Genomic DNA, 27,510 nt, shown 5'->3' on the forward strand with positions numbered 1-27,510 from the left:
CAGTTCATTGCCAGCCTGGTGCCCCATAAGGGCAGCATGACTGCAGTGAAAGCAAGCTCCTTGCAGAATGGAACATTCCTTCCAAATACCCACACCTACTTCTTCCCCAAGTGGCGAGCCACATCTGCTTTTTTAAAGCCATCCAGGTTGAAGAGCCTCTTGGCCAGGCGTTTGGCAGCCTCCAGGTCAGCCTTGTGTCCATTGGAAAGGGTGTCCGTGCTGCCCAGGGCCAGGTGCTCCACGCTGTCCATCTCTGACTCCGAGTCTGAAACCAGCTGGCTCTGGGGCCGGTCACTGCAACGGGAAGGGACACTCCATGTTAGCCTGCCTACAGATCCCCTCCTTGTTCAGCTTCTCAGGAAATGCATGTTCCTCACCCTGCTTTGGGGACTAGCTACTTGCTGCTGGGTAGCAGTGAATGAACTGCACTGATCAGAAACGCTCTGAGGTCAGCTAAGGGAAGGTGTAGGAATGCAGCTTTGGGAGGAGGGGTGGGGTGATGGGACAGCACCAGTGACTGACTGGACCAAGGCACTCAAACCAGCATTCATACTGGATGTGGAAGGAAAGGACAACTGCTTCAAAGTCCCCCACTTTGAACCTGTGAAACTGTGTGTATCGGTTCAGGCTCTGCCAAGCTCAGCTGTAGCAGAGACTTGGAGCAGAAACATGTGCACATCACACGCTATCCTACAGCTTCATACTCATTTTTTCATCTGGACAAACTCCTCGTGCTGCTCTCAAGTGCAGTTTCTACCCAAGACAAGACAACTCTAATTCTTTCATTTACCTTTGCCCACCCACTGACTTCAAAGCACTACACAGACAGCAAAGCTGAGGCAGAAGACGGGAGGATGAGGGAAAACCCCCCTGGCTTCCCAGCTCACAGCGGAGTGCTGTCTTCTCCAGGCTGCCCATCAGCTCTCAACCCACCACGCCTTAAATGGCCATGCTAGGAGACACTCTTGGCTTGGCCCCCGAAGCAATCTGACTCAGCTGTGCAGAAGTTATCCCAACCAAAAGCTGGTTGAATCTAATCAACAACAAATGTTAAACAACTCTGACCTCGCCCAAATTTTCTGGCAGCCCTTACAATGTTCCAGTCTGATTTATTTTTAAAAGTCTCTAATTGAGTTTTAAGAGGCCTGCTCTCCTGAGCCAATTACCCAGGCCAATCTCCTTGAGGCTCTGCTTTTTCAGGAAGGACGAGCCTCCTCCTGCTCAGCGCTGCCTGTGCCAGGGGAGCCTGCACAACACTGACAGGCTGTCTTATGCCTCGGGGGGCTCTCAGGTGCCATCCTCTCCACCTTCTGTCTCCCTCAGCCAGCATGCAGCAGCAGCTGCTCTGCACTCAAACCTGCGGGTCAGACACCTCCCTGGTGAAAGCAGCTCCAAAAGCAGCAGAGATGTTCTTTGCTCGGACCACTGCTGAACTCAGTGGTGCCAGGAGGTGATTGTGGTAAGACCTGGATGGGTAATCAAGGCAGATCTGTGCCCATTTGGCTGCAGTCCTTCCCAGGGAAACTATCCATCACTCCAATGCACCCTGCTGGAAGCAGCACAGGAGTGGTCACCGTGAGCTGCCCAGGTGTGACTCCACCAGCTCCGGGGAGCTGGGCAGGCAGCTTCCAGCATCACTGTCCACATCATGAGCACAACCCATCCTGTGGGCAAATCTCTCACCTGCCTGAGATCTCTTCTCCTCCCAAAACAGCCACATCCAAAGGTGCTGCTGGCATGGCCCTGGTGTCTGGCTGTACCTTCACTGTGTGGCAGGGTCAAAGCTGCTCTGAGGGGTGCCTGACAGCAGAACAGGCTGGGTGCCAGTGCTGGGCACACACCTGGGCCCCACTTCAGCGCCTGTGGCTGCAGTCACTGTGACCTCAACCAAGGACAGAGGTCACAGGCTCTTTGATTCCCAGAGGCAGAGGAGATTAATCCCTCCCAGCAGCTGGCACATGCCAGCCATGGGTTGTGATGACTGCATTTTTTTGCTAAAATTCTTATCTGTTAGCACAAGCACACAGGCACTGTCCCCTTTGCAGCCCAGCAGTTCCAAGGGTGGTTTTCCAGCCATAGGCTGAGCTACAAAATGCAAAGCCACCCCTCCAAAACTCCCCATGCTCCAACTGCATCTCCAGAGCAAGCCGATGATCAGTCACCCTCTCAAAATCTTTTAATTCTTATCTGCACCATCCCTAAAACTCCTGACATCCTTCTGGACCTCATCTATTCTGCTTGAGAGGTTGTCCTCCCTCACATGGCCAGTTCCTGGAGCGTCCAGGGACAAACCTAGAGCTCCAAATCTCCCCCCATGCCTTTCTTCCTAATCCATGGTCCTCAGCTTTCCCACCTAGTGCTGATGAGCATCCAGGCGTGGGGCCATTTAAAAAAATCTCTCTTGTCCTTCAATACCTGTATCTCCCTGCAGGGTCCCAAGCTGTGACTAAAATTCCTGCCTTGCTTCTTTCAATGGGCATGCAGGGATCTCAAACCCTGAGTCTCAAAGTAGCTCTACCAGTGGAATTTGTTGCTCCCTGCCTCATCAAGTCCCAGTATTGATTTGTGTTTTTAGCAAAGCATAACCTTGCTCTCAGGATGAGGCACAATTCAAGCATGCCATGAAATGGCTTTTTTCCTAGCACTCAAGCCACTCTCATGCACTTAAATATGGACAGTTGGCCTCTGTAGGCTCAGTATGCCCCCTCTGTGGTACCTATCTGCCACCACTCAAAGCCCCAGTTGGCTTGGGGAACATGCAGTTTAAAGACAGAAAAACAAGAGCCCAGCTCTCAAGTAAATGGAGAGCAGAGCAAGAGTTGTGTCCATGTCTGAGGTAATTGAGGTTATGCTAATTTTCTTGCCAATGAGCTAATTGCAGGTCTCAGGGTGAGGGTTTTTTGGTGTATTTAGTAAGGTGACATTTTAGTTTGGCTTGAAGAAATACTGAGATAATATTTTTTACGTTAACTACACACTTAAGGAATAAAGATCAAATTCGATATCGTGCAAGTATCCTCAGTGTGCATGAATTAAGTAATTCCTGAGCAGACCCAGTGCTAGCTCATCCCTCTCCCTGCTGCCACAACTCACGTCACTGGGAGCACAGGTCCCCTGTCACCTCCGAGGTGTTTGCTAGAGCCCAGTGTGCTGCAGTGAGGCACGTCTGGGGGTCTCTGCAAGGAAGGCACGTCATCCAGCACTGGGCTCAGGGCTCACCCTGGGTAAGAGGCTCTTCACTGACCACTTCCCACCTCAGCTCAGCAGGTCTTGTTGTGCTCCCTGCTCTGCTGCTGCAGAATCACGATCCTGCTCAGGACCACCATGCCAAACACACTGCTTCTTCCAGGTCAGATGGTTCTCCAGGGCCCAAATGTTCCTTCTAGGGCCAAACACTCCTTTCCTGGAGCTGGATCATCTCACCCCAATATTCCTCATCTAGCCGAGGAATATTCCTCATCTGTCTAGAGCCCAGAAGCAGAAACCACAGCACCTTCCCTCGCTGCAATGCAGCGTGTCACTGCAGGAGCTCTGACATCCTCTCCACCCTGCCACCATCAGCAAGCTTACTTGGCACCATGTTCACTCAGTTTTCCAGCAACCAGGAGCAAATCTTCTCTCCTGGGTCTGGAGCAGCAAGAAAGCAGTAGTTCTGCAAAGCCAGGCTGACCTCCACCTCCCAGCTGTCAGCAGAGAAGTATCCACAGAGATGTGAGACCATTCCTGCAGCAACAACCTGTTCCCCATGAGCTGGGGTGTGCTCAGCTGAGCTCCTGGGCTGTCCAGGTCCATCCTGATGCAATTTCAGGCAAGATACCTGCTGCACGAAACTCCAGACCTTTAAATACAATTCAAGTACCTCCTGCTCCCCACATGAGGCTGGTTTCATCCTACAGCATGAGGGGACATGGCAAAGAGCCTGGTGCAAAACTGCAAGGGACAGGTGCATGGGGCAAAGTAGCACTCTCCCCTCAATTCTGGAAGGCCCACGTGCACAGCTAGATGCTCATTGCCTCTGCCAGGCAAACCAAGCGTGCCTAATGTTGCTGCTAAGAATGTACCAGACCAGATCTTTGGCTGAGCTAAATAAACGCAGCTCCCTCCATCGGTCTCAGTGGAGCGATTTTGATTTATGACAGCAAAAAATCTGGGCCGGTTCATTCCTCACAGAATTGAAGTTAGGGCTGGGAGGACACTTGAAGGTCAGCTAGACCAGCCTCCAACCACAGGCACGGCTGGTTGTGCTTTCTGGCAGGTCTGGAGTCCAACACAGCCACAGCAGCACCCACCAGCGTTACTGCTGACAGATCCAGACAGGACTGAACTTTGGGCAGTCGTGCCCCTCCTCAGTCTTGTTTCTTTGCAGACTTCCAGAACTTCCCCTGCAGCATCAGCATCCTCTGAAGATGTCTATTTGTTCTCCATCACCCCATCCCACCAGCCCTTCTTCTGACACAACTGCTCCTGCAGAGGATAGGGACTGACACTACAGCCCCACCAAACAATTTCTGGTGCCAGCCGAGAGCCTTAAATATGCAGTTACTCACCTGCTGGATGGAGAGTGGTCTCCTTCAGAGACACAGGTGCCATAAGGTCAGCACAGGAAAACCTGGGTGTCTTGGCCCAAGGGCCAAGACCAGCACAGGGGTTCTGTGTCAGATCCGAGAGCTGGAATTAATGCCTGACACATGGGGCATCCCACAGGTATGTGCTCCTGCTCACGCCTCTGCAGCTACAGGGGATCCACTGTCCTTTATGCCACGGTGAGCTGATGTGTTCTATGTCCTGGCTCCTGCTGCTCATCATGGCTCCACATGGCTTGCAAAGGGGAAAATTCTCCCCAGGTTTGTTCTTTTGTTATTTCTTGCTCTGCCAATGCACGTGAGGAGACCTCTTCATCCTGCACCCTAGCCTTGTCTCCCTACTGTGCTATCACTCCAGCCCACCCCATGCCTCCCTTCCCTTATCTTCATCCTCCCCTCAGTGTTCACCTTCCTCTGCTCAGCTCTCAGCCTCAACCTCCTGCATCACGCCCCGAATTTCCCCCACGGGGCCCTAAACTGGGCACAGCCCTTCAGGGCATCCTCACCAGTTTGCCCAGTGCTACCTGGGAGCTCAGGCCAGCTGGGAGACCTGCGCTGGCCCTGGGAAGGGAGGGGCCCGGGCTCCCCGAGCGCTGCGGTAACAAAAGGAGCCTTATAAAGCAAGGCAGCGGAGCAGGATGGGCCCCGTGCTGCGGCACACGCCAGCGGCCGCGCTCCGGCAGGGACGCGGCGCCGCTCCCGGCGCAGCCTCCGCCCGGGGCTGCCAGCGCCGCGGCTCCGCTCCTCCCACAGCCGCGGCTCCAGGGCCGAGCTCTCCCTCTAGCGAGGCTCCGGGGCTCGCCTCTCCCTCTAGCGAGGCTCCAGCCGCGCTGCCCTCGCCGCGGTGTCCGGCCCTTTCCACCGTGCGCTTTGCAGCCCCGCCTTTGATGGTGTTTCTCCCGCCTGCTCCTCCTTCTGTGCCACCGCAGGCAAGCCTCGCTGGGGTCCCAGCAGAACCTGCCTCGCTCGGGGGCAACTCACCTCTCTTCCCTCAGCGGACAAACCTCAGGGACCGGCACGACTGTGCCCGGGGCCAAGGCTGGCTTCAGAAGAGTGGGATTGCAGAGAAGTTGGGCAGCTGGATTTCAGGGGGCTTGCGCCCCCAGAGACCTGCAGGCTTCCCATTTACATTCCTCCGGGGCTGATGCCCCACAGCCCACAGTGCCTGCCTGTACAGGACTGGGCAAGCCAGGTGACCCTCTGGACACCTGCTTGCACCCAGCAGCAAGCTGAGGGAACCCAAGCCAAGTCCTGCAGTTGTAGAAGTCTGGCTGAAGCAATCTCCCTGCAGGGCTGCCCCAGCTCCTGCCCCACCGTTTTGCCAGCACTGCATCTGTCCCTGGCTGTCCTGCCTGGGTCCAGAAGGACTCCCTAGCCCTGGGGGCTCTGCCTCCACACATGCTCTGCAGAGGTTTGTCATAGCCACAGGGACAACCTGCAGCTCTCTGCCAGTGGGACAAGGGACCTGCACACTTCCACCTCCTGCCCAAATCGGGCAAAACTTTCTCACAGAGCCTATGCTGGGGATGTCACTGTGGGGTGCCCTGCTGTGGGCAGGGCAGGGAGGGGGTTCAGACTCTGCTCTGTCCCTTTCAACCAAGCCTGCTGGGGTAGGTACAGGCATCCCAGGGGAGGCCTTTGTAGGTCTGCACTTAGATATACTTCCCACATGCAAGGTCAAGATAAAAGCATGGTGCTGAGGTATATCAGAGCCTTGGAGGAAGCAACAAGGCTGCATGACCCAAGGCCACTGGATATGGGGGACACCACATCTCCCCAGCAGTGCAGGGGCATCACTCATTGGCCATTCCTGCCACTGAGGGAGGTGGGAAGTCACAGGCTGCAAGGCTGTCTCCAACTCGGATCCCAACCCCAACTCTTGCAACAGTTAGCAGCAAAGCTTTTGGGAACACAAGGAGGACAGACACAGGGCAGTACACACAGGCCTAGACCCACCAGTGTTCATCACCAGTCACACTGAAGCCCTGCAGCCTGAGGTCACCTCTGCCAACCCTGACACTGACAGTATAAAGCATAGTCTCCACCGCAGAGTCCCCCTGCCAGGGGTCCCCAGTCTACCTGTGCTGGTGGCAGTCTGTACTGCCTGTGACCATGGACAGTGGTGAATGCCTTGCTCTGGCCCTGCTGGCACAGGTGATGATGCTCTGTAGAGACTGCAGAGGCTCCTTAGCTCCTTTCCTCACGAATTTCCACTGAATTCAGTGGGACAATTACAAGGATAAGCTCTGCTCGATCAGATCAGCCCTGCCAGGCATCTGCTGGTTCCAGTTCATGAGAACCTTTGAGGAATCAACCCAGCCACTTCTTCCTCAAACTACTTGGGAATCTTCAGCTTCTTGATCAGCTCCACTGAGAGTCTAGAAAGTTGGTAGCATAAGTGATGGGGAAGAGGAAACTTCTTGGATCTCTCCCTTGTCAGAAACCCCTGCCTCCTGAAGACTGATCCTGCAGATGATGGGCTGTCTCAGACCTGTCTGTCTCAGACATGCCTTCCCTGCTTCCCAACCTAGTTCCCACTCCCAGCCCCAATCTCCACTCCTCTCCGCTGCACCAGATGGCAGATTCCAGCCACCTGCTTCTCCTGCTGGAAGAGGAGATGACAAGAGGCTCAGCAAAGGTGGGCTCAGCAAAGATCTAGGGCAGCTTGGGGGATACTCAACATCCCTCCATGGCCTGTGTTGTAGGCCAGCACTTCTCTGAGCTAGGAGGGGACAATAGCGGTGCAGTGTCCTCAGCACTGCCAGCATGCTCTGTGCTCCACTGACTATAAACCAGTGAGGAATAATCTCTGTTAAGCCACCTCATTGCTGCTCCTGCTGCCAGCTGTGTCTCTGCACCCTCACACCTGCCTGTGCCCTGCATTGATGTGCTGTGGTACAATGGCATTCCATAGACAGTGAGATACTGTCCTTTTGGTTTCTCCAGGGTGCTGTGTTTCCATCCCTTGCCTTGGCACAGGAATAGAAAGCCAATTCTTCCTACAGAGAGCACTGACCATGGCTGGATACTGTCATCCTTCACTGCCATGTGCCTCCCAGACATGATCAATTTTACTGCACAAATCTTGTCAAGCCTCTGTGCTACCAGTCTCTGGCTTCAGTGTCCCAAAGAAAGGGAAGGCCTAAGCCAGCTCCTCTCTGCCCCAAAAGGCCCTTGGACTGACCCAAGGGCCACAGAGTTGATGCAATATCCCACTCTCCTCTCTTGACTGCAGACATCAGAGAAGACACAGAGAAGACACAGAGAGGATACAGAGAGGACACAGATTTCCCCCTGGCCATCCCAAGCTGAGCCCACAAAGATGGCACAGACTGTGACCAGAAGTGACATAGGTTTGGTGTGGAAAGGACCAAAGCCTGCAAAGTGGATGAGGGTTTCCGGATGCTCATCTCTGCCCTCCATCTTTCAACATGAACAAGGCTGAGGAGGTTCAGGAAGCCAGAAAAGGCACAAGACCATGGGATTCCTGCCTTTAAGAAACAAGTGGCTGCTGTGCAGGTGGCAAGGGACAAAGTCTCCAGTACGGACATGCTGTCAAATTTCTACTAGTAGTCAGCTTCAGACTGGCCTCTCCCCATATCATCACAGACGCTGGACTGCCTTGCAATGAAAATCACCACAGGACTCAAGTTCTGGCATTCCCTGCTTGCTTGGCTGAAGGAAACCTCACAGTCCTCCAGTACCTACAAAGCTGGCAAAGATGAAAAAGGAGTTGTGCTCCCATCAACACACCTACCACAATACCATGATCACTGATCACTGGCCTGATCAGCCACTGCCTAGAAAATCTGGCACACTCAGTTCTGACTCTTCCCCAGCAACACAAGTTAGGCTCTGTCTGCAAACCAGACCCCACAGCATTAGACTCCACATCAAGCCTTAGTGGCCCAGCTGGACAGCAAGCACTCTGGTCACTCACCTTGTGTTGGAGGCCAAGGGAGTGCCAAAGCTGTCCTCTGAGTGGCAGGGGCTGTGCCGAGTGCCCTTCCTTCGTCTGCCCCGTTCCTCCTCCCTCTCTGTCCAGGGGGCATCTGTGGCTGAACTGGTCCCAGAGTCTGGCTCCAAGTGAGCCAGAGGAGCAAAGTTCTCCTCGATCACCTTGGCGCTGTCTCGGATTTTCCCCTGTATTTCTGGGGTGAGGGCTGGGAGGTCAAAAGTGAAAAAGTTCCCATGAGTACGGGCTGGGGAAGAAAGGATGTCAATGGAGTCCAGGCTGGTGTAAGATGTGCCTTTGGCTCGATGGGACTCCATGATGGTCTCAAAATGCTTGCTGAAAGAGTCCATGCCATCCTTGGAGAGGCTGTGCCCCAAAAGGAAGGGCACGGGAGACTTGAGCATACCCTGTGTGTCTCGGTCCATGATCCTAGAGGGAAAGAAAGTGAGAACTGATCATTGAAGAGCAAGGGATCAAAACCCCAAAAAAGCCCACACACTGCTTCTGAAGGAAACTGAGAAGTGTGGAAATCTCTTCTGAACATCTGTAGACCACCCAGGAAATGCCTTGCCTGCCCAAGATGCCATGGGAAGCAGGACTGGGCTGGCCTCCCTCCAGACATATGCTTCTCCTTTAATGCGCCACAGACTTTTGTTCCTTTAGTGGCTCATCCTCATAAGAAGCTTATGAGATGGCTACTGCTCCCAATCACTTGACTTGAGCTTAGATCCAATAAAGGGCTCAAGTACTAGAAACAGGATGTGGTCCAGCTCCATTTCCAATCAAATCTGGAAGTGGCTGAATTTTTCATGAGCCTTCTATCACCAAGAATGCTCCTCCTGAAGCTGCTTAGGACAGCATGACCCCTTCCTCTGTGAACACAGCACTGTGGTCACTGAGTACTATGCTCAGAGCATAACCAACACTCACCTGCAAGATCTGCTGGCTGCTTCCACAAGGTGATGCTGAGTCCCAGGAGATGTGTGACTGAGCACAAAGCGATACTGAGCTCCAGGTTTCCCCAGGGAGCACAGAGGGAGCCTCACACCCATCTCTGGGCTTAGAGATCTGAGCTGGCCCAGGCCCTAGGGGCCATGATTGGTCCTAGCTCATTATCTTGTCAGGGATCAGCCCCACAGAAAGGCCCAGCCCTTCTCCAGTGCTGGTCTGGGTCCACCCCAACACAGAAGTTTCTAAACCCTGAAGCCCTGAGTGTTTTGTCCTGTAAATGAGGTGAAGTACAGCCTGCCCACCTACCTAAGCATGTGACAACATGGATGTTTCCAACCCAGGGAACATCAGTGCTTCAGCAGTACAAGCACAGACACAGCCCTAAAAGCCTACTTTACTCATAAGCTGCTATCATTTTATTAAAGCAGCAGAAAAGCACTTGTTATGCCACTCTCTTCTGATTAAAGGAGAAGAACTGCTTCAGCCTGTCATAACATTTGTTATGAACAAACAGCTTCCTACAGAGGGCTCAGAAGATGTGTTGCTGTAACACACACTAAATTATTTTCATTCATTAGCCTTTACATGCCACTCAAAAATCTCACCCCAATTACTTCAGCAGGCCAAGAACTGGCAGCTTGACTCCCTCAGAGAGCCAGCTGGTTTGGGGGGAGCGCAGTGAAGCCAGACACAGGTAAGTAAGGCAGGATGCAGGCTGATCTCACCCATCCACCAGTGTTTCTCTGGCTGTGCAGCACCACGTGACACTCTTACAATTCCTGTAGGAGCCCCAGGAGCAGCCACTGCTGAAGGGCTTTTGGTGAGGACAAGGCAGAAGAGACCTCTTTAATATCTGCAGATGTGCTTTACAGATTCAAATGTGCATTCGTCATCCTTCCTGCCAAGCCCCATGCTACTAAAACAAGCTAATGCTGCTGCCATTTTGCACCTTGAATCCATGAAGAGGGTGAAAACTGGGACAGGGAAGACAATGCCAGCAGATTGGAAGGAACCTTGTTTCCAGGAGTGGTAGGTGGGCTCATTTTTGTGATCAAGTATATTGTCACCAAGCCACAAAAAAAACATGGCTGGTTTTGTCCACACCATCCAAGGTCTGGAAACAGTGTCCCCAAAATATCAAGCACAAAGGCATTCAGTTCCAGAAGGATGAGAGCAGTACTGCCTGTTCAGACCTAGATGCTTCATTAGCCCCTGCTGCACTGCCCAGCTCCTCCCCACTCTGTCCTGGCTCCCCAGGAAGGGTCACTGCACTGAGACCAAAACAGATAAACCCAGCTGAGAGGAGCAGAGGAGAGAAGGAGATGCAGAAGTTGTAATCGAGAATCTGTGCAAGGATGACAGGCAGCAGGAAAACAAACAGGTTTCCAGCCTTGAGCTAGTGCAGGAGAGGCAGTGAGCCTTCCTTAGGCTCTCTCTTCCTAAGCAGACAGGGACGGGAAGTGGATCCAGGAGCCAACAGCACCTCAGGCAGGGCTCTGGGTATGGGATCTGAGCAACTGGGTTTCTGATGCATCTAATGGCTGATGGAGGGGAAGGGGCTCGACATGGTGCTGCAGAGACATTCCATCTCTGGCAGAGGGGAAGAAGAGGGGAAAATCTCTCCTCTGGCCCTCAGTGTTATAACTCTCTGCTAAATGCTCCTGCGACCCTCCAGACCCCTGACTCAGCCATGCCCCACTCCTTCAGCTCCAGGTTCCTCCAGCCTGCACAGACACAGCAGCTGCTCTGTGAGGATCCCAGCTCAGTTCAAAGAAAGTGAGACTGTTCAGCACTGTCCAGCAGCCCCTAGCTTTATTTCTCTCTCAACAAAGCTCTTTTTACAGACCTGTAAAAAGCAGCTCTTTGCAGCCCCCCCAGACTCCTTTGCACTGCTCCAGCAGGCAGCAGCCTGCTCTTAGGGCTCAGTGTCCTCACTCTGTCCCATGTTAGGCACTGCAGTCTCCCCTGACTGTCCACACTCCCCTGCCACATCCACACCGTCACGCTGTCCCAGCCCACCCACAAGAGCTGCAGACACCTCCCCTTCTCATGGACAGGCTCCTGCCAACATTACCCTGAGCATCCCCTCTGCAGCCTGAGCCCGGTGCTCTATCCAGGAGCATCACCCTGAGCTGTGGCCACTTTGGGCTCTGGGACAACACATCAGAGGCTTAATGCAGGTTAATCACTTGCTTAAGCATTTGATGAAATTGAGACCATAACCATATTTCTAATCCCCAACAAGGCTTGCCCTGTAGCTATTTTCTTGCCAACAAGCAGCAAGCACAAAGACTCTGGAAAGGCTTCCCAAGTAGCATATCTAAGGGCCTTTCTAGGCAAGGCTTGCAGGGAGAAAAGGCATCACTGCCTCCCATCAGCCCTCTGTGCTCTCGGGGGAGCAGAGCATTCCCTGGCAAAGCTTCTTCTCTCTTATCAGCCCAAAGCACCCATGCTGAGGGCCAAACCAGGCTCCTCCTATAGCTTAGCCAGCATGTCTGCTGATGCCCAGGGAGGAAGGGAATTGAGCCTGCTCTCACTGACAGATCTCAGCTCTGTGGGACTAACAGGAATAAAGACAGTAAAGGCTTAAACTAGTCATTAGAGTCAGTAAATATAACTCTGAATATATTCAGGAAGTAGATTTGCTGGAAGAAGACAACATTTCTTCCATTACTTTTCATGTCTTGTTTGATTTGGGGTCAGGATTTTTGCTGTTAGCCTGCTCTCTTATTTTGAAGGGTAAATCACAAAAGAAGGGTCTGAACTTTGGCAAGAATATGAAGCACAACAAGGTAGGACGAAGCCAAAGTCCTCCTTGCAGAGGGTGCTAAACCCTTAAAGCTAGATTTTCAAAGGGATGTACATGTTTAACAGCTGAAAATCAGCATTAAAAATCACTTCAGTAGTTTTGTAAGGCTGGTCCTTCCCAGCAATCAGGACAGGTGTAGGGTTCAGCAGCTCCTGCAGCATCAGAACAGTGCCAGGTCCAGGAAGCCAGGGTGGCTTCTTATCCCCACAGCTTCACCCCTCCTGTAAGCCAGCAAAGCAGAAAGCTTGAAGAAGAAAACATCAATACTGGTAAACAGGGATAAGGACTGCAGCTGCAGAGCTCAAAACAGTGTGTAAGCAAAAACCCAGGGCTGTGATGCAGGGACTGAACAAGCTTGCAGTTTAAGCCTCGTGATTTTTAAGGCACTGTCTACAGGGTCTGCACTTACCAGGGGAATATTCAGGGGGCTGCAGGGGGAAAAAAACAACTGGTCTACAAAGAAGCCGTGCCAAATGAACATGACACCCTCATACACACGTTGGTAATTATACTGGCAGCACCATCTTTTAGGAGCAACAGTGGTTGTTTAAGGACACATCCAAGCTTTCAGCACTGGCTGGGGAGCTACAGTAGGATGTCTCAGAGGACAAAAATCAGGTCTAGGCTTACAGCTCATACAACTCCCAGTGGCCTCAAAGATATTTGAAAACAAAATAACACTATGCAAAAAAATTGTTACAGCAAATTGAAGAACTTGCAATAACTTTACACTGTACTCAAATATTCATTTGGAAAAAACCCCACACATTACAAATGGCTTATTTTCAGCTTTTCTCTAGAACTCAAATTTTTGAGGACAGGATGGCTGGCACATATTTGTCCCCTCCAATAGAGATGCAAGAGCTGGACAAACTGACAGAAGTTCAGCTTCCCTGAGATGCACACCTTCCCTCCTTGTCAGCTCAGCACCTTCATTCTTTTCCTTCCCAGTGCAGGGGAAGTACTGTATTAATGTACTATTAATGTAAGTATTTCATTATTTTTAACTTCTGCTGACATCAAAACCTCCCTTTTCCTTTTCTTCCACCTAAATACTCCCCACCTACATTCTGCACAGCTAGGTGAGTTCATGCTGCCATGTGGCATCCCAGGCATCACCCTGGTTTTTCACTTTCTAGATGAAACCTGTCCCTACTCCTGTGGAGCATTTGCTGATGACGCTGAACCTCCTCCCCTCACTCAAGACTCTTGACAATACACATGTCAGAACACGCCTGCACAGGGTCTTTCCCCTCCAGGTCCCACACAGTGCTCTGGACCTGATGATGCCCATCACTCCTCATGGTCAAACTACCACTCCAGCAGAACCTCCACGGGCAGAGTTTCATGCTGCCAAGCCAAAATGCAATCTCCCATATGTGCTAATTGCCAGTGCCTGGCATGGGACAGATAGCAGCTGGGAGCACACTTGCTGCCCATGGGTAGGCAACTGAATGATAATCTTGGTGCCATGCTCTCTATCAGCCTCCCAGCACAGGGTGTTTTGCCTGCCACACATGAAAAATCACACACAAGGCAACAAAATGGTTTTTTGATCCCAACGTATTCCCTACACTTTCCCAAACATGGCAAATACCTAATGAGGCTGAGCAAATGGAACTGTTCTCACTGCTGAAGCAGTCACCTGTGGGGAGGACAGCCCAGCAGCACCTGGCAGTCCAGAGTAGCTCCAGGACACGACCTGTGCTCTGGTGTCCTGACACTGTCACCCAACACCCGGCAGCACCGTGGCAGGATGTAATTGACCCGGCAGGACTCATGCTGGGAAGCCTCAACTTAGCTGGGCAACCTGAGCTGCAGGCCTCACCCCAGGTGAGTGAGGCCCACAGCATAGTGCCCAGGGCTGATCTCCTGTGCTGGCTTACTCTTTCCATAGGGCAGTGAGGGCCCCCTCCCAGTCCTGCCCCCAGCCCAGAATCCCTGTGGTGAGATCCAGAACCCCATTTCACCCCCATGCACAGCTTGCATGTTGCTACTGGGATTTTTGGCTCAGACACTTCAGCAGAGTTTGTTTTGCTATGCAGGGTAGAATAAGGACGGTGAGAGGATTTTTTGCCCTTGCACACAGACGCTTACCTTTCCCTGTTTCCCTTCCTCATCGCCTCAAACACCTCCTCATCCTCATCCACGTTCCTGTCCTGCAGCCCATCCTTGGAGCAGCTGGTGCCTGGGGCGGGTGGCTCCTCTGGTGTGCTGTTCCTCCTGCCTGGTGTGCCCACAAAACTTGGGTTGCTCTCACTGTCCTTCTGGCTCTCAATTGCTGAATCCACCTCCTCCTTCTCAGCCAGGATATCATCGATGTTGGTTTCACGATAGCACCTCAGTGGCACAGTGTCCAGGTCTGTCTCAGAGTACTTCACCGTCCTCCTTATAATCCCAGTTTCACAGGAGCCAGGCTTCTGGTTGCCCAAAGGAGACACTTCTATCTCCACCTCTACATGGCTCAGGCTGTGGTCATGTACCAACCCCGGAGGCTCGGCTGGCAGTGGGGAGACAGACTTCTGGGGCAGTTCAGCCAGGGGAGCGGAGTCGGGGGCAGAGGAGCCTGCAAGGAAGGCCCAAGTGTTCAGAGCTTTGGGGAGCTGCAATGGGGAGTGCTGAGGAGCTGCTCCTGCAGCATCACACCCACACCCACCCACCCACCCACACACCTCGAGAGTGTGGTCACACGTCATGGAATCATTAAGCTTGGAAAAGACCTCCAAGATCGAGTCCAATCTTTGACCAACACCACCACCATGTCAACAAAACCATAGCACTAAGTGCCATTCCAGTTGTATCTTGAACACTTCCAGAAGCAGTGACTCTACCATGTTGAGGGACACAGGGGAACAGTGAAGAGGTGCCAGGAGGAGAAAGAGTGCAAGAGGCAGAGACAGGTTGTCAGTGCTAGTGCATCTCCAGCCAGCCCTGAGACCCCATCTATACCCAAAAGCTCTTCTGCAGAGACAGCCAGGGACTCTTTTGCATGGCCACAGGGGACTTTGCAAGGAGGCTGGTACAGGCACAAGCTGATCCCAGGAGGACATAGGCTGGCCAGTCTTGGGGGAATCTCAGCTCTTTCCTGGGCACTAAGACCCAAGGGATGGGCAGCCCCAGGGCAAGTCCTGCCCACAATACAGACCTAAAAGAAGGAGTGGGCCAACGTGAGGGCACCCACCTGCAGCTTCTTACCTGTCTTTGGGGTATCTGAGGAGCCATAGAAGAATTCCCACTTGGCCTTGGCAATGCGCTGGGCATGGGCGGAGCTCTGCCGGGGATAGAGCGCGGTGCTGCCCTGCAGAGAGGACAGCGATGAGTGGGCAGTGCATGCCCGGGGCACGGCCCAAGCCCGGTGTGAGACCCCGGAACCCACCTGCTGCCGGGGCTCTGGCTTCAGGGGGCTCCTGGCGAAGGTGGGGAACTCCTCCGGCAGCCCGTTGGTCAGGGATCGGCAGAGGCAGCTGCCGTCGAGGGCACAGGGCTCCTTCCCGCAGGGCCGTGTCCCCCCCGGGGTCCTGCCCCCGGCCAGCAGCGGGTCAGACGCGGACGCCTCCAGCTTCAGCGTGTGCAGGAGCCGCTCCTGAGGCAGGGGCTGGGGCTGGGGGGACCCCACGTCCCCCCCGAGCTCCAGACTGCGGCTGAGGCTGTAGGGGCCGTTCTCCCAGCGCAGAAGGGGGGCTGTCGGGCAGCCCAGCGTCCGCACGCTGGCCTTCTCAATGAAGCGGAAGGTGACCACGGAGCTGTGTCCCTCTGGGGCCGGCGGGCTGCGGCTGCCCGGAGAGGCGCTGGCCGGGCTGGGCCGGCCCCAGCGCGGCGTGCAGGGGGCCGTCAGCCGCCCGGGGCCCGGGCAGCTGCCGCCGGCGAAGGGCGCGGCCTCGGGCGGCCTGCGGGCCAGGGAGCCCGTGCTGTTGTAGAGGCCGAGCGGGCAGCGGCGGGCGTCGGGCGCCAGGCCCTTGCGCAGCAGGTGCAGGCGGCCCGCGTTGAGGCTGGGGCTGAGGCAGGGCGGGGGGCTGCACCGGCCGGCCTCGGGGCTGCCCCCGGCCAGCCACGGCCTCCGGCTCACCCTGTGCGCAAAGGGCGGCGGAGAGGCAGCGCAGCCCTCCTCGGGGTGGAAGCGGACAGGTGCCCCTGCTTGGGCCATCCTGCCAGGACAGGGCACGGAGGTGTCAGGTCCGGAGCCCAGAAGGGTGGCACAGGCACAGCAAGGCAGGTTCCCAGCACCCCTGAGACAAGAGGCGATGCATCCTCAGGCAGCCCTGAAACAAGGGAGATGGTTAGGGAAGGGAAGGACAGAAAAGAGTCTGGGGCATGGGGAGGACAGGACAAAAGTGGCCTGCCTTCGTGGCAGAAGAAAGATTTGCTCCAGGTGAGACAGCCCCCAGCAAATCCCCTCCTGCTGTAAGAAGCAGGCAAGGTTCATCAAGGGCATCACACCAGCACCACTGCAGGGATGCTGGTCCAGCTTTGCTTGGTCCCCAGGTACCCAGAGTGTGCTTTCTCCCCAGGGTGCCAGGATGCTCAGGCACTTCCCCACAGTTCAGCACCCCAGGCACTGCGAGAGAATGCACCTTAAAATGGGTTTCATTCATTCTGCTTTAGACTGAATATATTTACTACCCACAGCCTACAGCCTACTAAAGTGAGGGGAGAAAAAAGTATCTACTGTATCACTGAGACATCCTCCAATTATACTTGCTCAAGGAGTTTAATATGAGCAGCAAGGGCAAGGAGCTTCTCTCTTTGGAGGTCAGCCTGGGTTTAAACTGTGTCACACCAGCACATGTCACAGCCACTACTGATGGCACAGACAGAGCTGTCAACACCAGTACCTTCAAAAAGCAGCAGTAACAGACAATCCCAGCCTGGGGGAACACAGCAAGGCTGCCATGCACACAGCTCACTGTCCTGCCTGTCTGCCCAGAAACTGTATACCAGAGATGAGACCAGCCACCCCACAGCAGCAGGTGGTGGCTGCAGGGAAAGGCAGGACCCACAGCCCCCACCAACCTCACTGGCAGGGCTGCTGACATTTTTCTTTCTCCCAGTGGAGTAAAACTTGTACTTATCCTTCCTGAGTTTCTTCGAATTCCTAATGTGCAGCGAAGAGTCTGTCTTGGCTGCTTGTGCCTTCTGACAGATGCCAAGATACTGAGTCCCTCACTTTCATCATTTGAAAGTGAGAAACCATATGCCAGTTGCAAACAAGAAAGCATGATTTTCTTCTCCCTGTTTCTGAGTGCAAACCAGACAGGATTAAATTCCTAAAGGACATGGGGCTGAATTTTCAAGTGTTTTGGTTCCAAAGATGCACAGACAAAACTATTAATGAAATAACCCAAACCACACCTGTGGGGTAGGCGCCCATTTATCTGCATTATCACACTGCTGAAAAAATCCGTCCTGCTGAGCAACAGCAATCTCTAATTCACTCACTGCAAATTTCATTCTCCTGATTAATTTATCATGTACTGCTTTTAGAATATTTTTCTCCTGTTATGGTTGTGTGCACATTCAAGGTTGCTGAAATTAACTGCTAAATAATAAAGATGCAGGGTTTATATATTTCAAATTAAATTCTACTTTTTATCTCAATGCAGACTGACACATATGCCAAGGATAAAACTTATCTTTAGGAATAGTTTGCTTTCACTGTAACACAACAAATCTACAAAAACCAGCCTATCTCAAAACCTGTGAGTTATTACGAGAATAAACGCAATAAGCAGAATGTCCTACTGGTTATTAAAACAGAATAATCAAATTTAGAGTAAAGGCCGTGCCTGCCTTTGACCCACCAAAGCTGGATGGCTACACCATGCAATGGAGTAAGCTTTTCTTTAATAATGAAAGGTAAAAATGACAAGTACAACTGAGATGAAAAACCAGTGATGGAATGAGCTACAGCTTCCTGCTTGCTGATTTCAATTGTGAATCAAACGGATGCTCCTTAAATCACTGTGATGAATGGGTTGGGCTGTAAAGCACCAGTGGGCTGGAGAAAGCCGTGCTGGTCCCTGTGCCTAAAGGCAGAAGTCCTGCAAAGAAAATCTCGCAGGGTGTCTGCCTGGGCAGCCCTGGGCACACATTCAAAGAGAAAAACTCAGGAGCTGCAGTGTCATAGCCAGGGGCTGCACATCACTGGGGGATTAAATTTGTTCAATAAAACATCTCACAAGAAACTTGTTCCTCCTGGATATCCCTTCTTAATGGCCAAAGGAATGTGCAGGGATGCTTGCTGGGCATTGCTTTGAGCCTAACCAGTGCAACAGGGGATGGATGGCAGCTCCCCATGCAAGCACCTGCCTGGCGGAATGGGGCGATGCGGAGCGAGGCAGCCGGCAGCAGGCACTGCTTACACTGCGGGGGAAGCAACACCCACGCCACGGGAGTGTGGGGACAAGGCGTAGCAGCTGGGGGAGGAGGAGAAGAGATTGGGCAAAGAAGGGGATAGACATTGGAGAGAGGCGAGAGTTGCAGGGCTGAGGGTTAAATTCACACGATTGGCAGTATTTGTGTGCTGGACATGGAACCCATGGCAGGGAATGGGGGAAGCCAGGCTGTGGTTTGCCGGGCTGCCTGGGGAGGTTAAAGCAGGACGGCCCCTGGGAGATGACTCTGGCCTCCGGAGGGACACGGAGCAGTTTGAGGGGATGAAGTGGTCACCGAAGCGGGTTGTCTGGAGGTCCTGAGGCTGTGGGGCAAACAGGTGACCTCTTTGTCTGTGGTGTCTAGGCAGGGGACAGTGGACGTGTCCCCACCTTGGAGCTGAGGCTGAACATGCGTTCACTCCCCGGCCCCCCCTGCCCGGCTTCCCTCACCCGGCACCTCCCGTCTTGGCGGGATCAGCCCTGAGTGGATGTGACATCCATCCGGATGAGGAGGGAGCACCCCCGGCCAGGGGGCCGGCGGAGCCGCCCGCCGCGATCCCCTGCCCGACCATCGGCCCCGCGCCCTTCCCGCCGCACCGGCACACGGGGCCGGAGCGGGTCTCGGCCCCGCCTGCTGCCGCCGCAGCCCGGTGCCGCCGCCCGCCGCTCACCGCCGCCGGCAGGGCGCACGGCCGCCCCGCTCCCTGCAACAGCTGCTGCAACTTTCCCCGCTCCCCCGACGCTCCGTTTCGGCCTCGGTTCCCCGCCGCGCCCCGCCCCGCTCCGCTCCCCGCATCTCACCGGCGGTGCCGCCGCCGGCACCGCATCCTACGCGGCGCTCCTCGGCGCTGCTGCCGGCACGGCCCGGCGCAGCCCGGCTCGGCCCGGCCGGCGCGGTACAGCACGGTACAGTGCAGTGCAGGTCGGTGCGGTGCGGTGCAGCACGGTGCCACCGGCCGCAAGCCGCCGCTCCCTGCCGCGCTAATCCCGGCGCGGGGCTGTCACTCCGCCCCGCTGACAGCCCCGGCAGCCAATGGCAAACCCCCGCCGGGCGCCGCGCCCCGCCCCGCTCGGTGCCACCGGCGCACGAGGAGCGGCCGAATTCACACCGGGGAGCGGGTCCGCGTGTGCGGCCAGGCCGGCGGGTCCCCTCCGTGTAGCATCCTCCACAGCTCGGGTCCCGGTGGGCACAGCCCCTGTGCCGGAGCGAACCTGGCCTCGTGCCCGGGCAGCGCGACCCCGATGCCGGTGTGCCTGTTCCAATGCCACAGCACTCACGTCCCCATGTCCTGCTGTGCATTTCTTCGTTCATCAGCGAGCTGCACGCGAGTTACATGTGGCCACTGGCACGTGTCATGCATGAGCCTGCACGGCCTGAGCGCCCTGCCGTGTGCCAAAGGGTGCAGGTTCCCCTGTGCCCCACCAGTGTATAAGAAACACGAGCGTGAGAAGACAAAAGCTACTATGTGGTCCAGGCTGCCAAACAACATCAGCAAGTCCTTGCCTTAGCACAGGCTCTGTGCCAGGGACTTACCTCTCCAAAGGTCATCACCCTAAGCACACTACAGCCGTGGGTGCCAGGGTATCTCAGGCCACCAGGAACTTGATACCACAGTGTCACTAGGCACCCCACGGATGGCACCCCACACAAATCTCAGGAAACCACTTCTAGATACAAAGGGGAAAATCGCCTATCTTTTATTGTCTCCTGCCTGGGCATAGGGGCTCCACCGGCACCAGTGGCACATGTGGGTAGAGCTCATGTGGGACAGCAGGGTACCAAGGTGAGGGGTGCTGTGGCAGGGCTTCAGGACCAGTGCACTGGGTCTGCATGTGGCAGCCACTGGGGCAGTTTCTGCCCTCACAGGTTGCCAGATCGATTTGCTATTAAACAGCACTTTATTACACAGCCCAGCAATCATTATTAAATGTGTGTGAGACAAGAAGCCCAAGGGAGCTGGAGCTGCATGTGCACATCGTGTCTGCCTTGGGAAGAGCTGCTTCTTCTTGCTGCTTTCCCTGCCTGCAGCAAGCCCAGCTCCTAGCTCACCTGCCCCCACCATCACCCAGAAAGTGTTTCTCTTTCTGCCCTCCAAGGCACAAGAAAAAAGCATCAGGCAGGGGAGGCTTTCTTCATATTTAATGCATCAAAGTGCTGCCATTTTCTCCTTCCTTCTCCAGGCTCCTGCCTGTGAGGGGCCTCTCCCCCCACACCGAGGGCTGTGGGACTCAGCTGCCTTACACACAGCCGGCTTTTCTGGTAGACTCCATGAAGCTGGGCTAATTAGGGGCCTCACTGCTTAAGGATCAACGACCTGATTCCTTCAGCAGCTTCTTGATGGCAGGAGGGCGGGGAAGGGAAAGGCTTTTCTCTAAGCCACAGCCAGAGTGACAAATTTAACCAAGTGGAAGAGCTCAGAGCTTTCCCAGTGAGTCCATACCAGCACAAGGTATGCCTATGCCTTCCCAGCACCTGCAGGCAGCCCTGCTGAGAGCTGCAGGAGGTAAGAGAGAGGTCTTTTCCTGCCACCCTGACTGGAGATCCAGACCATTCACAGAAAACACACTTCTATCCAAAATGTGTTTTCCCTGCCATAGCAGTAGCTGTTGCTCTCCCTACAGTGTCCTGCTCAATATCCCACTCACCTTCCCACAGTCCTAAAACTTGTGAAAGATGTGTCTGCATACATGGGTCTGGCCAGCGCTGACATAAGCCTCACTTGGATGAGGATTTTTCAGGATTTAGCCCTGGCTCTCCTGATCCCTCTTGCTGTGAATCTCTCTCCAGCTGATGCAGGACAGGAAGGAGCAGAAAACCTCTCTGGCCGATGGCAGAAGGGGACAAGGTGTGCCCCACACTTCACCTCTCAGCCCAAATCCAGTGGGCTTAGCTAGAGAGATAGGAGTGCAGTATATTGGGAACCCTCTTCCCTATCATTTGGGTACTTCAGGACCTCCAGTCCTTGCCTGCAGGTGCCATGTACTTCCTGTATTAGAGTCCACTCAACTCCTTGTCATCCCTTTCAGCCTCCCAGGTCCTGCAACAGGGAGCTTTCAGGAGTTTTCTAAATATTGCCAACACTGTCCTTGGTCAGCTTCATATGTCTGCAGTACAATTTTCTGTCCCAAAGTCAGCAGGATCTGGGTATCAAAGGGCAGAACAACAGTGAACTTCCAGCTTGGAAGAGATCAACCTGACATAGTGTCCAAACAACTGAACAGATGTAGATGAAATTTGGGTGAAGAGGGGTTAGACAAGAGCTCTTTCCCCCAGGTGGTCCAGGAGATGCTCATGCTCAGCTTGCCTAAAGGTAAGTCTCTAGACTCATCAGTCTCTAGAAAAGTGCTGCAACTGCAGCTGCAGGTCCACTTGGGGTAAATACTGTAGTGCACCCCAGGGCTGCTTCTCTGAGCCCAGGAGAGGTTGTCAGAGCCATTTCCTCTCTGGTGTGCTTTGTGCTAAAGGCATTGCAAAGGGTACAAGGGCATATTCTACCTCACTGCTGCCAAAATCAGTGGGGCTGTACTGTAGCCTCAGGGCACAGTGTAGGCCTGCAAGGAGGGACAGTCACCCCATCAGCAGACGGGCTCTTCTCACCCAACTGACTGGAAGCATCATGGAAATAGCAACTCCAGACACATAGGTGATGAGTCCCAGTGAAAGCAAGGGAAGCTGAACTCCCCTCACCTCTGCATTGAGGGCCCCAGGGCAGCCCATTAGGTTGCATGTGCTCCCTCAGGGCCTACACATAACTACATGGCTCTAATTAATGCCTTCTACCTCCAGTGCCAACACACAACCACATCCTAGTCATATATTAAAAAAGCCATTGCAGCACAAGCCAAGTCTTTAATGGGCTGGTGCACTTATCTGTTATTCCACTAGATTTGTGGTTAAAGATAAATGGTGAAAATATCCTGCCTTGGACAGTCCTATACAAATGCTGTTTGGCAGCTTAGTCAGGGCAAAAAGACAGTGATGGAGATCCTTCCTGAAGCCCCTTCCACCCAAACCTGGAACAAATGAGAGCAAACCTATACTGTCCTGTGCCTCTGGCAGCTCCCATGTTGGACACTCATGTGGGACCGTGGCAGGATTTTTCAGGGTGAAAGACATTCTAGACTCAAAATATCTTATGTCAGAGAGCAGAGCCCATGTGGAGTACAGTCTACATGAGGGATAGCTGCTGCCTGCCCATCTGCCAGTGCCCTACCCAGTGTCCCAGCTCCCTATCTTGTACTGCTCCCTCTTGTGCAGGGAGCAGGGGCTTGGAGGAGTAGAGTAATAGAGAGGGGGTAGCAAATGCTGTGTGCTGGGCCTCAGAATGAGCTGTAACAAAATATTTCTATAATGCCCCAGGCACACCTGTTATCACAGAAATCCTCTCAGACTCTCTCCCAGCGTCAGGCAGCACCTGCACAGGGAATGGGCTTCCTCCAGCACCAGCACTGCTCTGTCAAGATGAAGGCAGAAATGACAGCATGATAAAACCTGTCCTGGGGACGTGGGAGGTGGGGCCTCGGCACAGCATGAGCCATAAATAATCTCCCTACACAGCAGTTAGGGGAACAATTGTGTGGGAGTATCTCTTGGTAAAAAGATGCTCAGGCAAAGATGGTCTTGAAGGAAAGCAAGAGATTTCTGAGTGGCAGGGTCGGCTCTCCAGTGAAGACAGAGTTTTCTGAGTGCCAGCAGGTCATTCACCAGACCTACCTCACGGTGGTGAGTCACTGCACCAAAGACAAATTTAGTCTGAAACAACCCAAATCGCCTGTACTCTGGTGCAACCTCCCAGGACAGGCTCGTGCTGCAGCACAGATCTTTAGACTGCTCTCCAGCTAATCTATGCAACAGTAAGATGTGATCCCTTTCCCTCTCCATAACTTCAGACTCAAGATTCACATGGGGAAGGGTGAAAGGGTGTAAAGGGAAGTGAGTGCAATGAATACAGAGTAATTTATGCAGAAAAGAGACAGTAAGCCCCAGGCACACAGTCTGACCCAGAACAGGAAGAACACAATCACATACAGGATTGTGTGAAAGGCCTTGAAGGTCAGTTATACAAATTACAAATAATCCAGTAATTCCAAATATATCCAGAAAACTGAGCAAAATGGCTGTCATGGAAATGTGTGGAGACAAATGCAAAGGACACACTGAAAGCTTGAATGCAGGGGATTCATGAGTGGGATGCTGTAGAACAGCCCTGTATTTCCGTTTAGCTGGGAGCTTCTCATGCATAATCCTCTTTCAACCTTGTCTTGCAGAACTTGGTCTTGCTTTACTTCTATTTATTTTTATTTTTTTTAAGCCCTGAGTGTATAGTCAAATTATTTTCTGAATAAGCAGTAGGAAGGTGGCATGTAGAGGGAAGAGTTGAACAGAAGTCACCATGTGTTCTTGTTTCACCAGCTCAGAAATGGCTTCTGGTTATACCGTGCAGTCTCAGCACTGACTGACAGCAGAGCTTACACTATGAGCTCAATACCTTCTCCCATGCAACCAAGAAGTCCAGCTGACAGTGATGGAGGCTGTCAGACCTATCCAGCAGCCAGAGAAAATATGGAGCCAAATCCTTTGAAAGAACCTGGTGAGAGTCCAAGAGAAAAACAGTGTTGAGAAGCTTTATTGAACTCTGGTACTTCATTCACCTAGCTCTAACATGTTAAAGGAGTGAATACTGCAGAGCTACTTGTGCCTTAGACAAGTTCTTGACAAGTTTCTTGTCCCATTTGAGACTAGTAGAAAACTGTAAAGAAAATGGCTCCAAAGCCTTTGCAAGGCTAAAGGTGTTTAGCCAGAAAGGTGCCAAGCCATCATTCGAGGTGATAGATCCTAGAACATTGGGATAATGTTGGCTTGGCATCATATTGATCTCCTAAAAATAAGTTGTACCCTTGGACAGCACTAGCTTCTGGAAACCCCAGCAGGCTTGCAGAAACCCAGCCAACCTCTGAATACACCTCTGGCATGGATAGAACTGAATTTTCAATGCAAGGGAAAAGTCAATGGGGAGACATGCTCATTATAGCTAGCAAATCAGGAGCATCTCTGGGAAAAAAAAAATTTGGTTTCTCACTATAGGTCAGCTCTTCTAACCACAAAACTTCCCCTTCTTCAGGGCCCAGTTTCCTAAATCTCATCTCCACTTCCTAAAGGGCGAGGAGATGACCAAACTGCTTCTGTAGACTCTTCAGAAGTGCAGCTGTGCATCAGCACGGCGTCGCAGCAGTGGAGCTGGCTGAAGTCTCTGTTGACTTTGGGGGATGTTCATGAATGTGAAGATGCCATGCCCTAGCTCTGCAAGCTGCCAGCACCGTTTCCAAGGAATATACAGGAAAGCTGCAGCAGCAGTTGTTGTGAGCTAATCTGCTTCCTCTGCCTGGGGCTCAGCTTGGTCTCTCATTACTGTGGATCAGCTCAAGGCCTGACGCAGTAGCCCTGCTTTCCCCCACAGGACACCAGTGCCCACTGGGATAACAGGAGTGCCAGGGAACTGAACAGCATCCCCTGAGTGTTAAAGGTACGTGTGCAATACACTCCCCCAGCTGTCCACAAGAACTGCAGGTGTCACAGCCCAGCATTCACCAGGTCCAACGCAGAAAGCTATTTTGGCAGACCTGTTTTAAGTATTATGGATCAACTAAAAATGGGCATCCAACTGAAGCTCAAAAAGGAGACTCACAGAGGCCTCTCAAGAAAAATGCAGACCCAACTTTGGCAGAACATATTCCAACAGAAAAGCAGAAGCTCGCTGCAAATCTTGATTGAGCAGAGCAGAACAAAGCTCTGGTTTTTCAAGCTTGTCTGCTTTGAGCTGTCCCTTCACTGCAAAGCTACAATGGATAACACCTCCCCAAGCCCTGTACTGCAGTGCTGTACAGCCATTTCACAACTGCTCTGCATAGAGGAAAACTTGACAGACACGAGCACAAAAACAGTTCTGGTTTGAGATCCTTATCATTGGTGTAGACCTAGGTTACTGTGTTCACTGAACATCCTGATGGTGTAAAGCTGTGTCTCAGCATGCAATTCTACAATATATTAACAGTCTCTGTTGCTCTTTCTGCATCTACAAACAACCTGTGGATAAAAAAGAGACCAATATGAACATTTCACAGCTGGAAAGTATCTATAATTCCTAGTACCTTGCATATACATCTCGATAGCTGTAGCTAGCCAACCAACCAAATCCCTCACAGGCCAACAGCTCTCAGGTCCTTGGGGCACTTATAAACCTTAGTGGCCCTAACCAGCCTCACATCCAGCTTCCACCACTCCTGCCCATAGGCCCAGTGATTCTATATATTCAGGGACCCTGCCAGGTGGCACTTTTCTGTTTTACAGTGGGAAGCCAAGAACAGAGTGCCACCACCACAGGGGAAGAAAGAGCTGTCACAGTACATGGCCAGGGGCCATTCTTGACTCCAACGGAAAATTTTAAAGCCTGCATCGCTTGTCCTTTAAATGAGAAATGCGCTGTGCTAACTCAGACAGCCACTGGAATCCTCGGGGAGCAGGTGCCACATGTCCTGGGGCAGGCAGAGTGGGTAGCTTCCCCCAGAGGAAAAAACACCTTTCTGTAAACCAGCTTCTACATTTTGAGGAAATGAGCAGAGCAGTATGCACAGGTCATTGCTTTCCAGGAAACTTGGGACCACGTTTTGGAATTTATTTACTGTCTGTGGGCCCTGCTCTTTTGCCAGGTGGATTCTTTTATAGTTCCTATGCCCGCAGTAATCAGCAGCTTGATGCTGCACAAGTCAGCGGATCTCGGACCGGACACAGAGATGGAATCACACGCCGTGTCGGAGGTGCCGTGTGCGAGTGCCGCACCAACGCGGACCGGGTGCCCGCCGGTGCCGCTCCGCAAACCGACAGCGGGGAGGAAGGAGCAGCGTCCGTTCCTGCGGGGTCGTTATGGCAACTGCACGGGCAAAGGGAAGGACCCGCCCTGTCCCCGGGGCTGCGGAGGCAGGTGGGGCACCGGAGCGGGAAGGCAGCGCGAGGAGCCGGTTGGCAGCGTGGGAGGATGCGGGCTGGGAGCGGCGGGTCCCGGGGCGGGGACAGCCCGGTACCGGCGGAGGAGCGGGGCTCAGAGGCTGCAGGGCGGGAGTGCTGAGAGAACTGTGAGCCCCAGGGATTGGCCTTTCCGGGGGATCCGTCCGCTCCTGCGGGCGGGCGAGGGCGGCACAGCCCGCCGGGAGAGCCGCGGTGCCGCGCAGGTGGCTCGGGGCGTCTGGCGGGGTCTGGCGGGGCCGCCGCTCACCGGCAGCGGCGGGACCGGCTCCGCGTGGTGCTGAACGGACAGCGGCGCCGCGCTGCGCATGCGCGGCCGCCCGCCGCGGCAGGGCCGTGCGCTGGGACCGGGAACGGGGGCGGCAGGAATGGGGGCAGCCGGTGTGCGCCCGGGAGCCGGGAACATCGGGAATGGGGGCAGCCGGTGTGCGCCCGGGAGCCGGGAACATCGGGAATGGGGGCAGCCGGTGTGCGCCCGGGAACCGGAACATCGGGAATGGGGGCAGCCGGTGTGCGCCCGGGAAACCGGGAACATCGGGGATGGGGGCAGCCGGTTTACGCTGGGGAAACCGGGACCATAGGGAACGGCGGCAGCCGGTTTGCGCTCGGGAACCGGGGCTGTGGGGAACGGCGGCAGCCGGTGTGCGCTCGGGAACGTCGGTAGCTGCGGGGCTGAGCAACCGGTGTTCGCCGGGGAACTGGGGCCAGGGGAACTGGAGCAGCTGGTGTGCGCTGGGATCTCGTGTGCGCTGGGGAATCGGGATAACTGAAGAACTGGGACAGGCGGCGTGCACTGGGGAACCGGGGTAGCTGCGGGGCTG

At 53.8% G+C, this 27,510-nt stretch overlaps 1 protein-coding gene across 1 annotated transcript in view; it reads right to left on the reverse strand.

The window, feature by feature from the left end:
• PSD (pleckstrin and Sec7 domain containing) overlaps positions 1 to 16,442 on the reverse strand; it is a 34,776-nt gene extending 18,334 nt beyond the window's left edge. Inside the window, exons 1-5 of the mRNA XM_056494810.1 lie at positions 15,675 to 16,442; positions 15,494 to 15,596; positions 14,396 to 14,864; positions 8,524 to 8,967; positions 100 to 294 (exon numbers count right to left, since the gene is read on the reverse strand). Of these exons, the coding sequence (XP_056350785.1) occupies positions 100 to 294; positions 8,524 to 8,967; positions 14,396 to 14,864; positions 15,494 to 15,596; positions 15,675 to 16,442 (1,979 nt within the window). The remainder of the gene's footprint in view (positions 1 to 99; positions 295 to 8,523; positions 8,968 to 14,395; positions 14,865 to 15,493; positions 15,597 to 15,674) is intronic.
• Between the last annotated feature and the right edge of the window lie 11,068 nt (positions 16,443 to 27,510).

Source organism: Oenanthe melanoleuca, chromosome 6 (assembly GCF_029582105.1).
Source record: "Oenanthe melanoleuca isolate GR-GAL-2019-014 chromosome 6, OMel1.0, whole genome shotgun sequence".
NCBI lineage: Eukaryota > Metazoa > Chordata > Aves > Passeriformes > Muscicapidae > Oenanthe > Oenanthe melanoleuca.